Source organism: Eublepharis macularius, chromosome 12 (genome assembly GCF_028583425.1).
Source record: "Eublepharis macularius isolate TG4126 chromosome 12, MPM_Emac_v1.0, whole genome shotgun sequence".
NCBI classification, from domain to species: domain Eukaryota; kingdom Metazoa; phylum Chordata; class Lepidosauria; order Squamata; family Eublepharidae; genus Eublepharis; species Eublepharis macularius.
This window is the reverse complement of record NC_072801.1, coordinates 74,294,796-74,311,499: the sequence shown is the minus strand read 5'-3', so window position 1 is coordinate 74,311,499 and position 16,704 is coordinate 74,294,796. Positions and strand designations below refer to the sequence as shown.

The 16,704-nt window shown below is 43.6% G+C and overlaps 1 protein-coding gene across 1 annotated transcript; it reads left to right on the top strand.

Moving 5' to 3' along the window:
- Positions 1-1,670: 1,670 nt before the first annotated feature.
- Positions 1,671-11,961, top strand: LOC129339917 (vomeronasal type-2 receptor 26-like). The gene is made up of 3 exons (XM_054994485.1): positions 1,671-1,961; positions 8,158-8,284; positions 11,060-11,961. The coding sequence occupies exons 1-3, from the start codon at positions 1,671-1,673 to the stop codon at positions 11,959-11,961; spliced, it is 1,320 nt and encodes a 439-aa protein (XP_054850460.1).
- The last annotated feature ends 4,743 nt before the right edge of the window (positions 11,962-16,704 follow it).

Genomic DNA, 16,704 nt, shown 5'->3' with positions numbered 1-16,704 from the left:
GCTCATATCTCGTCATTACTGTCCCATGGGGGAACATCACATCACAACTTTTTCTTGGCAGACTTTTGTGATGGGGTGGTTTGCCATTGCCTTCCCCAGTCATCTACACTTTACCTCCAGGAAACTGGGTACTCATTTAATCAACTTCGGAAGGATGGAGGGCTGAGTCAACCTTGAGCTGGCTACCTGAACCTGGCTTCCCCCAGGATCGAACTCAGGTCATGAGCAGAGCTTGGGCTGCAGTACTGCAGCTTACCCCTCTGAGCCATCGGGCTCTTCTACCTGGATCTTAAAATTAACAAAAAAGAAACCAGGATGAATGACAACGTCCACTTGGAACAGCAATGTTTTCTTGGAACAACAAATAGCACAAAGGCCAGGAGCAAGGACTGCATGGTCCCTTCTTGAGGGAAGAGAGAAAGGGGAAATAGGTCCCCAGAGACTCATTTTTTAAAAAAAATAAAATTAATGTAGAAATAAAAGTTTGTAGGGTGTGATATTTAATTACATGGTTGATAGGTCTGGAGATGGAGGTGTCGTCACATCATTCCACTTGTTTACCCGATACAGAACACAGGGGACTAGTGGACATCTGAAAAAAAGAGTTCCTTAAATATGGCACCATTAAAAGTCTAAAATACCTCAAAGTGATTATCCCCCCCTGCAATTAGTCACACCACTATAATTTATTCCTGTGATCAAAGCTCCAGTAAGAGACGAGACAATATTCAATAAACAAGACAGAATGTGGTTATGGGTAAACCCTCCTTTCCACTGATTCCTGAGAGAAGAAGCTTGGCAAGGCACTGCCGGCTTGATTCCTCCCTCTTTGCACTGAGAAAGTGGGCACTGTGTATTAGCAACATTTGCAGCTACCCTTCACGAGATCCTGTTGTGCTGTGGATGGGAGGGGAAAAGAAGAGATCCTTTTCTGTATGGATGGTGTGGTTGTTTCTGTTGCCTCCCATGGTATCCAAAGGACACACCATCAAGTGCATTAGGAATGAAGCCCTCCCCATTCCTCATGTATGGTTCCAGGCAGGGGACCTCCTTGTCGGTGCGATTGCTTCCCAATTTTTTAATGATCTTAATTCATTTTCTTTTAATGCACGTCCTTCTTCAGAAGAATTCTTTGAGGTTCCTCAGTAAGTATTTTTCCCACCTGCCACATCATAAATGTAATAATTATTTATAGAAGTGTCTGTTTAAAGAAAGAATCAGTATACCAACCTCCAGCTGCCTTAGAATTGCTTTTGTTGTCTCATTTAGTACATTCTTTAAACTCGTTGAATAAATTATGCTTTGTATACAGTACCCATGGGTTTCCATCCCAAAACCGAAAAATTTGGCCGTTTCCATACTACTTACCTTCATTTGGAATCCTGTGGAACATGGTGAAAAAAACACAGAAGATGGCGTATTCTTGAGCGAGTTTTGTGCGACATCGCGAAAAACTCATGTGACAAAGCACTATCTTCCGTGTTTTTTTCACAACATTCCACAGTGTTCCAAATGAAGGTGAGTAGTGTGGAAACGGACTTTGTTGCTTTTGGGAAAAAATGATATGTAGAGAAGAAGTAATTTTATTTGTAAGAAACTGGCTTAACATTAGATGCATGCTAAAAGAAGAGAAAACAACATATGTATGACACCCTAACTGTCTTTACAGAATGGTGATGAAGTTCTATCAGCATGTCCTGGCCCTGGCATTTGCTGTAAATGAGATTAATGAAAATCCTAAAATCCTGGCCAATCTCACTCTTGGGTTCAACATCTATGATAGCTACTATGATTCAAAGATGACTTATCATTCCGTTCTGGACCTGCTCTTCCATTCACATGGATTTTTGCCTAATTACAAATGTGGCAGTCGGACCAATGTGATCGCTGTCACTGGGGGACTTGACGCTGATGTCTCCGTCCATATGGCAGACGTTTTAGTACTCTATAAAATTCCACAGGTAGGACCAGTACAGAGAAGAATGGATAATTATGCTGGGGTTTGGAAGAAAGAGAGTTAGGATTGACAGAAAATAAACTCTTTGTCTATTTAAAGAACAAATTGCAAAGAGGAGATGCTTCATACAGGACAAGAAGAGAAGAAAGTCCAACAGTGTAGGGATTTTTAATATATCTTGCCAACGAGCCTTTCCAGGAAGTTCTATCACAACTTGACAGTAAGTAGACACAAGAGTACAAGACTTTAATACTCTGCCAACCTGCAGTTTCCCTAAATATATTTTCATATAGACATACACCTAGTGGGGAGCTTTCCACACTGCTAAATGATCCGTCAAAATTAGTCATGCTGTTTCAGAAAGGTTGCATCTCTGTGCTTGGCTTTATGTTTGTTTTTCAAATAGTCTGCAGCCAACTCCATATTGTATCTTTTTTTCACTGAATGTCCACACTGTTGTTCATTATTGCACTTAACTCAGTGAATGCCTAGTGCTGCATTTTCATCTGCATTGTGTAATCGAACTTGGATCTCAGTGAGAAAGGCAGAATATAAATAAAACAACATTTTAACATTTGATTTATATTCTGCCCTTCAGGACAACGTAACACCAACTTAGAGCAGTTTACAAAGTATGTCATTATTATCCTCATGACAATCACCTGTGAGGTGGGTGGGGCTGAGAGAGCTCCAAGAAGCTGTGACCTACCCAAGGGCACCCAGCTGGCTTCAAGCAGAGGAGTGGGGAATCAAACCTGGCTCTCCACTTAAGAGTCCTGCAGCTTTTAATCACTAATCCAAATAAAAATAAAATTGCACATGCATGTCCATGCATATAAATAATGTATCTCCTATTTGATCCCAAAAATCTCTGTATTTTTTAAAGATGACATATGGCTCCTATGCCCCTGAGGAGAAGGATACAACACAGCTTCCTACCTTTTATCGCATGGTGCCAAATGAAGCCCATCTGTATACAGGGATTGTCCAATTGCTTCTTCATTTCCAGTGGATGTGGATTGGTCTTCTTACTGGAGATGATGAGAGTGGGCTACATTTCTTGAAGACTCTGGAGCCACTGCTTGCTCAAAATGGAATCTGTCTGGCCTCCATAGGAAGAATCCCACACCAAGGCAAATGGGACAACTTAGGTGACATTAATGCTTTAGTCTCAAATGTCCATCAAGCTTTTATAGACAGCAGAGCAAATGCATTTATTCTCTATGGAGGGTCTTTGACCATGATATCATTGAACTTTAAGATATTTTTGGATGATCCAATGTATGAAGACAATATAATGTTTAGAAAGGTATGGATTTTGACAGCTCAAGTTGATTTTGCGTTATCTGGGATTCAAAGGTCCTGGAATTTCAACATCTTCCATGGTGCCATCTCTTTCAGTGCTCACACCCGTAAGGTTCCCGACTTCCAAAAATTTCTGCATATGATAAAACCTAATTGGACAACAGGAGATGATTTTCTCAAGGACTTCTGGGAACAAGCCTTTGCCTGCACATTTCCAAATCCTCAGGAGTCAATGGAAATAGAGTCCACATGTACTGGGGAGGAGAGGCTGGAGAGTCTTCCTGGATCTGTTTTTGAAATGCACCTGACTGGTCACAGCTACAGTATCTATAATGCTGTTCATGCTGTGGCACGTGCTTTGCATGCCATGTCCACATCCAGGCCTAATCATAGAAGAAGAGATGGTAGTGAAAGTTTTCAACTTCAAGAAGTCCATCCTTGGCAGGTAATCTTCCACTGATGAAATGGTTTTTTTTATTGTTGTGAACATATGAAAGGAAGGTGACACAACCTCTAATTTTCCCCTCTGTTTATTACTGGGGAAATGGGGTTTTGTTCCATTTATTTTTGTGGCAAATATGGGGCCTTTCCTCCCACTGGTAGACCCCGCTTCGCCTACCCCTCCCTTTTCTCCTCTGGCCAGGCACCTGAAGGGGCGGTCTCCCTTTCCTGTCTCCAGGTAATTGCTGCCACCACTGTCCCTGTATGGGGTCCTAGTTAGGCGGGACAGCCTCCTGATCTCCCTCCTCTGCTAGTGGGCCCAAGCGGCTGGGGGACTATATGGAACAGAAGAGCTTTCTTCCTTTGTAAATTCCAAAAGTTGTTTATTTAACTTCTAACTATACACAGGTAAATATACAGAGAATGGAAGGAATAATACCACGTAAAAAGAAACCCCTACTCTCCCTCCCTCTGCTTCTCTACATTCACACCCTAATTAAATGTTGTGTAGGGCAGGCACGATACTTTGATACCTGGGGTTACATTAGACCTACCTCTCCTCTGAGGGCCAAGCTACACATGACGAATGACACTTGAACGGCAAGTGGATTGAGTGGAGGGCAAGTGAACAGGGAGAAATACACTTGCCGTTCAAGTGTCATTCGTCATGTGTAGCTTGGCCCTCAGAGCCATCTCTCTCAACTCCAGCCACGAACTGTCAACTTCCAACTCCTCACCAGCCAGTGACTCGCTTTCCCTCCAATCACATTCTACTGCAGCCCATAGAAAGTTAACTCCACAAATGGAATGGCGTTTCTCCACAGTATTTAATTGACACATTTGGGGAGGGGGGATCACATTTCCTCTTCTAGATGGATGCTGAAGAATGAGTAAGCTGTGCATTTTCAGTCTTTTAGTATTGCAAAACGACTGCACTTTCAGCCTGCAGCTAGGAGAAATTATTCAGAAATGGGTCAATAAGGAATAGTGTTTCAGAATCTCAAGACAAAGTTCTCAAAATGTCATCGGTTGCACCTTAGCCCTTTTCTCTGTGGCACCATTAATTTATGCAGATCTCAGATAATGTGACAACAACAACAACAACAACAAATAACAACTGCACTTCTAGACAGAATAGAACATCACCCAGAATAGTGAACAAATTAGTGTAGTTATTATTCCCACAATACAGCTGGGGAGCTGGGGCTGAGAGAAGTGGCTTACCCAAGGCCCACCTACTGAGTTCATGGTAGTAGTGGGATTCGAACCAGAAGAGTACTGATTTGCAGCTGAACTAGTTAACCACTATGCTACAGCAGCCCTCCAATCTTTTTGTCCTATGTTTCCCTTTTTATGACATGATCTGTGGCAATATTTTAAGGCAAGAGCAGCATTTGCACGTCCGACGTGAACTGCCAATTACTATTGATGCACTCAGTGGGAGACCCATGAGGCTATTGGTGAGATGGACTGGGAAGACAAAATGACCCTGAAAATGGGTGTCACTGTGTCCCCCTCTACCTCAGTTCCCTCATCACATCATGGAGGGCCCACAAGATCAAGTAAAGGAGGAGAGACCAATTGGCAACATGCCCAGTACATCTAAGGCTGCCAATCTCCCAGTGGGGTGGAAATCTCTCAGAATAGCAAGTATTCTTCGGATTTCACAGATCAGTTCCCTTAAAGAAACTTAACTAGAAAACAAACAACACCATGATTATCTAACTACACTAACTGAGTCCTAAACAAATCACTGAAAAAAAAAATGAAGGTAGTGTTGTGTTGTCTTATCCTCCACGTTCGCGACTGTGTAGTTCTTGCATCTACAAAATAAATACACCTGTTCAATCAAACAGTATTCGTAGCCTGCGTATTCACAGTATTTTCCCCGTACTAATAGCAAACGGCGGCAGTAAATTCCTTAGCACGCCCAAGGAATTTACTGCCGCCGTTTGCTATTAGCACAGGGAAAATACTGTGAATACGCAGGCTACGAATACTGTTTGATTGAACCGGTGTATTTATTTTGTAGATGCAAGAACTACACAGTCGCGAACGTGAAGGATAAGACAACGCAACGCACATGCTCCTGACGAGGCGTGGGACGAAATCTGTGCTTCAGCCGGCCCCAGATTGGGCGTGTTTAGATGTCTGACGACACTAGGGTGGCCTAGCCCCTCCTCCTCTCTCCAACGCGTCACTATTGTCACTCATTGGACTGCCACGTAGTTTATATGGATTACAATTGTATATAGTTAGCTTGTATTACATACTGTATAATAGGGTTGCCTGTTTGTATATAACGGTGTAAAACCATTTAGCCTGAATGTTGTGAGGCGTTGCCTAATGGAATTTACATTTGTATTCCCCCATGAAGTATATGCTGTAAGGCGTTGCCTATTGTAAGTTTATTTTGCATACTTCAAATTTTTGGAGCATTGAAAGTTTGTTTTATAGACTTTAATGAAATTGATTCAAGAGCTTAAGGTCATTCTGAGTGAGTTAATTTCATAAGCATTGTTGTCTTGGAGCATTGTTCGTTTCAACCCCTCGTGGGATTTTTTCTTCCCCCCCCCCATTTCATTGACCAATTGAACAGTGGCAGGAAGAAAACGTTACTAGTGGGAGGTCTCCCACCATAGCAGGAAACCTGGCAGTCCTGTGCCGTAGAAACCTGTCCTGAGCCGGTCTTCCTCCTACCTTCCATCCTATATTCCCTCTCTCACTTGTTTTCCTTTGTCTCCAAGCAAAAAAATAAAGCTGTGCTGTTCGAACACAGATAGGATTCTGTTTTCAACTGTGTGGCCTTGCAGCCTAAGAGCTCTCACCAGGAAACAACTTGTCTTTCTTTCACTTAGCTTCATGCATTTCTTCAAGATGTTTCATTTAACAACTCCGCTGGAGAAACCGTGTCCTTCAATGGCAATAAGGAAATTGGGACTGGATTTGATATAATGAACCTGGTCACGTTCCCAAATAAGTCCTTTATCAGAGTGGAAGTCGGAAGGTTGGATCCTAGCATTCTGGAAGGGAAACAGTTCTTCATTCATGAAAATCTGTTAGTGTGGCAGGAAAGCTTTAACCAGGTATGGATTTCAAGGTGTTCCTGTAAGGAACTCTTTTCTTCTGTGGTTGATTTGGGAGGTGCCATTTCCTTTGTTTTAATGATTTGAGAGGTTTGGGGAGAATAAGATGACCTTTTTTTCAATTATTCCAACTGTCTACTAGTTGGCTGTTCCCATTGTTTCAAATGAGGCACTGGGTTGAGTTGTAAAGGTTAATTTCTACTCCTCAAATTGAACTCAACAAATGGGGAAAAATGCTATCTGCTATGATCAGCACGTCCTAGTAGAATGTTTTTTTTCTGAGTAGAGACAGACTATAAATAACATATATACACATATATGCAGGAATACATACATGAATAAAATTCAAATTTCACCTGCCTGTTCACTCACTTTATTTATTTATTTAGCTAATAAATAATTTATTTAGCTGATAAATAATAAAATGCTATTTAGCTAATAATAAATAATAAAATGGCTTCTGATTTTTCTGCACTATCCCAAGAATGCTGAGAATGGTGAGTGACTCAGACATGATCACCAGGAAGTTTACCTTGATCAAATGTTCCTGGTTAGGTGCCAAGCGAGTTCTTGATTGGATTGCTGCTCTTTTATTTGGTCATAGTTTCTCATAACATAACATAGCATACAATCTTATCATTTTCCACAATATTTTTATCTAACAATTACAGACTAATTCTCAAATTTTTTTAGCAAGTAGTTTTTTATACAGAAGCCCCCCTCCAGGGGAGCCCCAAGGAATAGCAGCAACAAATGCAACAGGTAAGTCCTGAAATAAAGGAGTGCTTAAATTCCAATTAATGTGTCTTCTTTCTTTACTTGAAAAATCCCTTGTGCGATCAGGGATGGAGTTGGAGAGCCCAATTGCGTCCAGAACTATAGCCAGCAGATCTCTATATAGCTCTTCGTCCGTAAGGACTTCCTCAGGGTCTATCAATTGTCTCCATATTGTGTTGCATACATTCACGTCTAATACACTCAGTGATGTGGAAAACTTCCTATTATAAGCTATTATTTATTTGGTCAATAAAAGGCCCTGTTTTGCCCAAGCCTTGTGTGCATCTGTTCATTCCGAATAGGGGGACAAACATGTATTTACACGTCTCATAAACACATTGTGACATGATGTTCTTTTCAAGAGTAGAATTGCTTGTCTTTCATCTTATTTTTCTTGTTGCGCATTTGTGTGCATCTGTTAAATAACCATAAAAATGATACAATATTTGTGTTTTGCTCCTTTGCATTCAATATCATCTCTTTGGAAGCGATTAGAAATTTAGCTACATTCACGAATAAACAGCAGAAGCCTTCAAAGATATCTAAGGAGTACATCTCAACTCAAAAATTGCATTTCATTTTCATTTTTAGACGCCACCTCTTTCTCTGTGTAATGAACATTGTCACCCTGGCTATCACAAGAAAAAGAAGGAAGGAGAGAAATTTTGCTGCTATAATTGTGCTCCATGCCCAGAAGGGAAGATTTCAAACCAGTCAGGTACATGATACAGCCTACTATTTCCCCACTATTTATGTTTAATAGCTATTAGCATGACTTTTTTCAGGGGGAACGCAGGGGAACGGAGTTCCGGAACCTCTAGGAAATGGTCACAGGGCTGGTGGCCCCACCCCCTGATCTCCAGACAGAGGGGAGTTTAGATTGCCCTCCATGTTTTCTCCAAGGGCAACCCACTGAGTTCCACCACCTCTTTTCCCTGAAAAAAAGCCCTGGGTATTAGCATTTCCCTAATAAGATTTTAATTGTAACCACTTAGTAAACAGTAGATTGAATGGTCATGTAGGCCGATTGCATTGAGAGTTGCTGTATCCAAGAACATAGTGAGCATTTCCTTGCCATAAGAGACTTCAGCTTCTTGCAGGAGGAAATGCCTGCTTTTACTGGGGGTATCACTGTTAGTGGAACAAATCTGCAGTCTCCACCCCACTCAAATGTGAATGACTAATGGCACATTGTCGATGCATGCTGTGAGGGACTCAGCTTATAATGCTGGGATCACTGGGTACTGAAACAGCAGTAAAGACGGGAGGATGATTGACGTGTCCATTCCCCTCTTCTGTGACTAGCCTGAAATGGCAGTTGGTGTTGGAGTGTTGAGCTGACAGTTGGTGCTACCAAAGGGAGGGACTAAAAGGGGGAGAAAACCGAAGAGTGTGTGATCTGAATGTGTCAGATCACAATGTGTGATCGGAAAGCTGGGACTAGCAGCAGCTATTAAATGATCTCCTTATCAATGAAAAATTCTTGAAACTTTTGGCAGGCCATCCAATCTAATGATTTACTACAGAAATTACTCAATGATAAGAATGCCAAAAACTGGAGAGAGTAAATAAATTTGGTTTGTGTGACTTTCCTGATAGATAGACAGGCAATCTTTAATTTACAGACAGCCTTCTGGTTTAAATGGTTTAAGGTTAATCATTTTAGATCTTCTTACCTAGTCAGTATTGTAAGCTTCAATCTTAAAGCAGCCTTTATTTCCCTTTGCTTTGAATCAATGCCTACCACCATTTTAGCAGGTCACTACAGTAAAATATCCAAGGATCAGAGTTATTGTCCCTTTGGAACACTCGCAATTGAGGACACAGGGCCAAGCTACACATGACGAATGACACTTGAACGGCAAGTGGATTGAGTGGAGGGCAAGTGAACAGGGAGAAATACACTTGCTGTTCAAGTGTCATTCGTCATGTGTAGCTTGGCCCTTAGAGCATTCCATTCTTAACTGCCCGTTGTATGCCCATCCCAGGACTAAATTTCTTTCTGGGATTTTGTCTGACCTCTGTGCCTATGGAGATCCTGGGAAGATTGTAATTTTATTAGCCGATTCTATTTGTTTATTTTGAAGATAAGAGTAAACAGGAACTATCACATCATCTTCAATACCATGATTATTATCGTCTCTTAGTTTCACTGGTTTATTATTGTGGTTACTAAGTTATGACTAGGTTATGGGTTTTTTTTAGGGCTCATTTTGAGGGGGAATGTGCAGGAATGCAGTTCTGGCAGTTCCCCAAAGAGGTCACATGACAGGTGGCCACGCCCACCTGATTTGCAGCCATTTTGGGCCCATTTTGGCCTGTATTGGGACCGAAATGACCCAGATCGGGCCTCTGACAGGTGGTGGATCACTCTCCTGCTCAGCAGCAGCCTGATCTTGACCATTTTGGGCCCCTTTTTGGCCATTTTCACCCCCTTTTTGCCATTTTGGGCCCAATTATGGCCCTGAATGGTCAAGATTCAGTCCAAAACAGCCAGGATAGGTGATGTCGGGGGTGTAACATATGCTAATCAGTTATGCTAATGACACACTGGTGATGTCAAGGGGTGTTGCATATGCTAATTAGTTATGCTAATGAGTTGTGCTAATGAGTTCCTCCAACTCTTTTGCTACAAAATGACCACTGGTTTTCATTATTTTATTATTGCTGCTAAAATGGATACCATGAACTGCTCCTGGAAGATAGTTATGCTACGAGACCTTCACAGCTCCCCCCATCATGACCTCTTTCCGTTCCCTGGAAAGCTTATTCCTAGGGTGGAGGGGCTTGTATATGCTAATAGCCATGAGCATTGGGGTGCTGCAGTCGGGTGAGGGAAGGGAACAAGATTGCCCTTTCTTTTCGGCCTCTTGTGTGAATGAAGCTCAGCTCACGGTAGGGAAAGAAAGCAACAATTGTGTCCACTTCCCACTCTGGCAGCCCAATTCAAGCACTTATATGCACATGCAAAACTCTCCACCCTGAAAGGAAATGTTCCCAAGGTAGGAAAGGGCTCTGAGGGGAGAGGGGGGAGAACCATAATCACAGACCACAGCTTCAGCAATGCATATCAAGCAGCTGTAGTTATGTGAAACCCCTGCTGGGAACTGAGTGAGTCTGGTGCTAAAATTGTTGAGAATATGCAAAGATAAAAGTAATGTAATTACCACTAAAATATCAGACCAAGGTGATTCCATGCCCCACATTTATCTAAGTATGGGTCCCTAGATTTACTTTTAAAATGCATGTGCATTGGCTCTTCCTTAAAAACAGATGTGTAAATACGCAGGTAGGATGCACATTTCTTCCCTGTAACATGAGCAGGGCTATAACCTTCTCCAAACTGCATAATCAGCACAAAGAATGTTCCCATAGCTAGAATGAAGGAGATCTCCAGTGTTGCTCACATATCAGACAGTCACAATAATTTTACATCACTAATGAATTATTATTGGCTGCTCTCTCTCCTTTCTCTCCCTCTACTGCCTGCCAGATCTGGAAGACTGTATCCAATGTCCAGATGATCAATATCCAAGCAAGCTGCAAGATCAATGTATTCCCAAGACAATCACTTTTTTGTCCTATGAAGAACCCTTAGGGATCAGTTTAGCTTCACTTGGCATTTCTTTTTCCCTAATCACTGTGTTGGTGCTGGGAATTTTTATTAAGCACCAAGATACACCTATAGTAAAGGCCAACAACCGAGATATCACCTATGCTCTTCTCACCTGTCTTCTGCTCTGCTTCCTCTGTGCTTTGCTATTTATCGGGAAGCCAAGCAAAGCAACCTGCTTCCTCCGACAATCTGCCTTTGGCATGATTTTCTCAGTAGCTGTTTCTTGTGTGTTGGCCAAAACCATCACTGTGGTTGTAGCTTTCATGGCCACTAAACCAGGTTCCAGCATGAGGAAATGGATGGGGAAAAAACTGACCAAATCCATTGTCCTTTGTGGCTCTTTTATTCAAGCAGCCATTTGTACAGCCTGGCTTGGAAACTCTCCTCCTTTCCCAAATTTCGATATACAAACATTGCCTGAAGAGATTATAGCAGAATGCCATGAAGGGTCTGCCATTATGTTTTATATTGTCCTTGGCTACTTGGGACTTCTCTCCCTCATCAGCCTGACTGTGGCTTTCCAAGCCAGGAAGTTGCCAGACACTTTTAATGAATCCAAGCACATCACCTTCAGCATGCTGATCTTTTGCAGTGTCTGGGTGTCTTTTTTCCCCACCTACCTAAGCAGTAAAGGGAAATACATGGTGGCCGTGGAAATCTTCTCTATCGTATCCTCTAGTGCCGGATTATTGGCTTGCATCTTCTCACCAAAATTGTACATCATTTTTCTGAGGCCCCAGTTGAATAACAGGGATCTCCTAACAAAAAATAAAACATAAATTATATAAGGTTTCTATGACGAGGATTTGTTCTCATGGAATGAGCATGAAGGAGCTTGTATCATGCCATGCATTTCTTTGGCATGAACCAAACAAAAGCAGGATACAACATCTTCATAGGAATACAACTGCAGAAAAAAATGAGTACTTGCATGGTTATGGATGACTCCTTAGTGAATCCCTCGCCCCAGTGATTTTTAGTGACAGACACAATGGCATGGGTAAAGGGATGTATTTGCTTTCCCCATAAATATGCTCTTTAACTTCATTTCATGAGTGATGTGTTAAAATACATGGAGTTTTGTATCCATTTTAATCACCAAATCCAAATAGAGGGTTCTTCTCTGACTGTCGGAGTTACTCCAGTTTATGGTCATTACAGCCAATGAGTCAGTTAGACCCATTTCTCATGCAAAAAAAGTTTGTGGTTCCTTTTAAATCTCTGATGTGGATAGATTTCTACTGTGAAAGATCTTGTTAGGATCATGTACCTGTTGAAGAAAATAGAGAGGCAGCTGTATCTTCTCTTCATAAACCCCAAACTATTATTTAATTCATTACATCCTTTATTTGTTCTAAAAATGTTTATTACCAAATAATGAGAGCAACGCTGTCTAAGGCAAGGGCTTTTTTCCATAGTCACGTTCATGAATTGGAAGAATTTCTCCATCATATCCACACCCTAGACCTCTTCCCTCTTGAAGCCTGAATAAAAAGTTAACTTAAGACAACTCAATACTACCAGTTTCTTATTTACACCCCTATATTGTTAGTACTTTTTGGTTTTACCAATCCTGTGCTACCAACATCGTTATCATTTTTATCAGTTCAGTGTCTTGCTCCATGCACAATTCTTAAAGCATCCAAGAATTTTAATCTCCGGGATCCATGGAACAACAGTCTGCAAAATATCTTTGATCTTGTTCTTTGCCAGGTGAGCATAGCAACCAAATCGTTTTAAGTTCTCCTTTGGCCCCACTCTTTAGCGAATAACATTGATTGACATTTTCATAGATATTTTTCAGCCTCCATGATGTTAAGTAAATATTTCCCTCTTAACTTTCTTTCTATTTTTATCCAAAAACAAGATTTCTTTTTAGCAGACCCTAGCAAAATTCGATCATGCCAATGCTAGTTTGCCCTTTAACCTGGCATGAAGATGTAAATCAGTCAAGCAATCAGACTAGCACTTTGGGTAGAATTCCTTGCTGCCTCTTGAGAAAACCTGGCGTGGGGGGTCACATCTGCAATTGCCCTTACAGCAGCTGTGCTCTCCTATGTCACACTTAGATTTATTAAATTATGGCAGGTTTGTCGTTTAGTTGGTAAGCCTAAATTTCAGCTATGCAGCTAACATGGGAGGGGATGATGAGGGCAGAGCAAAGGGGGAAAAAACAACAACAGAGAACACTTTTCAAATAGTAAAACATGAGCAAGACAAGGTTGTGAATGATTATACTTAAATTTAGCCAGAACGGCAAATGCTGTTTCTGCTACCTCATTTGGATAGACCTCTTTCACTGGCCAGGAAAATCTCATTGTTCATTAAGTCCTGACTCAACTTCAATCATGGGGAAAAGAATCCGACACCAAAACATGGGCAGGTATGTGACGGGGATATATGCATGACCAGTTTGGTGTCACCGCTATAACTGGGAGATCCAAATTAGCCATAAAGTTTCTCAGGTAGTTTTTGAAGCACGCTCTGTTGCAGCTTAGAGACCTGTTTATTTTATATTTGTGTTTATTTATTCACCTATATCTCACCTTTCATTTCAAAAGAACACCCAAAGTGGCTAACAAATATGAAATCCTACTGTAACACAAATATAAAATTACATTTTAATACAACAATATATTCGCTATTAAATAACAAAGTCCCCCCCCCCCGGCAAAAGGCCACACCTCCCAGTTGCAGCTCCTTTGAAAGGTGTCAGCAATCCAGGGGTGGAGGGTGGGGGTGGGACAAAGTAGGTGGAAAAGCTGAGCCTGGAGCAAACTTTCTCCAGGAGAGGGACATATGTTCACATACACTTGTATGCCTCTCAGTTATTTTCTTGTTATCTTGCAATGAAACTGACCAATAAAAAGATTGAGGATGAAGTGAAAGTTCTCTTTGTTTAATTGTTTAAGTTCTGAAGGCTCATCCCCACATATCTATATGATGACAAGAAGCAGAAGCGGCAACAGCAGAAGCAGGAGAAGGAGAAGGAGAAGGAGAAGGAGAAGGAGAAGGAGAAGGAGAAGGAGAAGGAGAAGGAGAAGGAGAAGGAGAAGGAGAAGGAGAAGGAGAAGGAGAAGGAGAAGGAGAAGGAGAAGACAGCACGTTGCTGTGGCTTCCCTGAGCTGCTTGCAGGATGGTTGGGGTAGATATATGATCAAGTGTTCAAACAGAAGGATGATTGTAGGGGTGGACTTAGGATGGTTGTTGTAGGAGTGGAATTAGGATGTCTCTTGCTTCCATGCTTCTCATCTGATAACATAATTCTCTTAGCGTGTTTCAGATGATGCACATTTATCCTGGTGTGCCTGCATGGAGGAGGAGGAAGAGGAGGTGGGCGGCGGTGGCAGCATTGGCTGCGGCGGCACAAGAAGGGCAGCATGCCTTCAAGCCCCAGTGGAGTCCTGGTGGGGGTGAAATGCCCGCCACCCTCTGACCCCTGCCAGATCCAAGTCCTGCCACTTTCAGCACAGCCAGGGCACACCACTCTCTGTGGAGCTGGGGCGATGGGGCAGGGGGATGAAGTGCCTGACGCCGTACAAGCCCCACTGGAGCCGGGTCATGCTGCCCCCCTCTTGGCTGAGCTGGGGAACGGGAGCAATGTGGCCCAGCTCCTGTGGGACTCACAGGGCGGCGGGCACTTCACTCCCTGCCCTTTTGCCCAGCTGCACCCAGCAGGAGGAGGAAGAGAATGACACACGTGCCACATGCCGGTGGAGCCAGGGCGGGGGCGAAGCGCCTGCCACCCTCTGAGCCCCACTGGAGCAGGGAAGCGTGGGTCTCAGTGGAGCCAGGGTGATGGGGCTGGGCAGTGATGCGCCTGCAACCCACTAAGCCCTGCTTGAGCTGGGGCTCCCCCTTCTAGCAGGGATCACAGGGTGGCAGACACTTTGCAACTCCACCCTGTCACCCCGGCTCCACCGAGACCACCAAGGCGTGGCCCGGGCTCACAGGGTGGGGTGTGTCGCACCATGTGTGTCAAGCCTCCCCAGACCCCCTTGCCCCTACTTGGCAATGCTACCCAGACCCCTCCTGCCTCTCAGCCCTCCCCAGACCCCCCTTGCCCCTCCACTTGCCAGCCCTTCCCAGATCTCTGCTGCCATTCACCTCTCCCCAGACCCCCCTTGCCCCCTACCTGCCATCCCTCCCCAGATCCCTCCAGCCTATTAGCCTTTCCTGGACCGCTATTGCCCCCTAACTGCCATCCCTCCTCAGACCCCTCCTGCCTCTCACCTCTCCCCAGACTCCCCTTGCTCTCTACCTGCCAACCGTCCCCAGGTCCCTCCTGCCTCATAGCTCTCCTCAGACCCCCTTTCCCCCCTACATGCCAGTCTTCCCCAGACCCCTCCTGCCTCTCAGCCCTCCCGAGACTCCCTTGCCCCTCCACCTGCCAGCCCTTCCCAGACCCCTGCTGCCTCTCAGCTGTCCCCAAAACCCCCTTGCCCCTTACCTGCCAACCCTCCCCAGACCCCTCCTGCCTCTCAGCCTTTCCCAGGCCCCCCTTGCCCCTCCATCTGCCACCCCTTCCCAGACCCCTGCTTCCTTTCAGCTTTCCCCAGACCCCCTTGCCCCCTACCTGCCAACCCTCCCCAGCCCCCTCCTGCCTGTTATCCCTTCCCAGACCCGCTGCCTGCCAGCCTGCCCTTCCCAGACCCCCCTGCCTGACTGCCAACCCTTCCCAGACACACCCCTGCCAGCCCTCTCCAGCCTCAGCTTTCTAGAGCCCGTTGTATTTATTTGCACAACTGGCTTTTTTCGTAGTCTCCAAATAAACTTTATGGTGAGATGGTGAGATGGTTTCTCAAAGAGTCCAGGTAGTGCTTGTCATCAAGACACAGATGCTCCAGGCCTTTCACTGAAGGCTGTCAATCTCAGCTTACTCTGTACCCATTAGCAGTGAGAGAGAATTCAGAAGTAGAACAGGCACTCTGGAGGGTCTCTGATGGCATTAGGTTGGCTCAAGATTATCGTAGAGTGGACAATAAGAAAGGAGGACACCAAGAAAAGAGGAAGGAAAAGGCCAGTTATAAAAATACCTGGATCTTAAAAGTATCCAAAAATACCTGGATCTTAAAAGTATCCAAAAAGAAACCAGGATGAATGACAATGTCCTCTTGGAACAGCAAATAGCACAAAGGCCAGCAGCAAGGAGTGCATGGTCCCTTCTGGAGAGAAGAGATAAAGGGGGAATAGAGAAGATTGAGTTGTGTTTGATCTCCAAGTGAAGAGGAGGCTGGGTGAGGACAATTTGCATATCCAATCTCTATGCAAATTGATATTCAATGTTATTTCAATAAGATATTATGTTCTTGTGAAATGTTTCTAAGCAAGGGACCAGTCACTGGATGAGGCTCTTGTATTCCAGGGGAAGAATGCCCTGAAAATTTTATTTTATGTTCATATCACACAAGCGATTCTCCTGTGGTGCATTAAGGGCGCATACAGACACAACACAGATAAAAAACAGAAATAAACTGAGTAGGTGTACAGTCCTGGTCTGGATACAAACCACATAGGGGAGA

What these genes read in the sequence shown, in the direction of transcription:
- LOC129339917 (XM_054994485.1), top strand. Translation starts at nt 1,671, where the DNA reads ATGGTGATGAAGTTCTATCAGCATGTCCTGGCCCTGGCATTTGCTGTA. An exon ending in TACTCTATAAAATTCCACAG is followed by an intron (nt 1,962 to 8,157) that starts GTAGGACCAGTA and finishes TTTCATTTTTAG; the next exon opens with ACGCCACCTCTTTCTCTGTG. An exon ending in GAAGATTTCAAACCAGTCAG is followed by an intron (nt 8,285 to 11,059) that starts GTACATGATACA and finishes ACTGCCTGCCAG; the next exon opens with ATCTGGAAGACTGTATCCAA.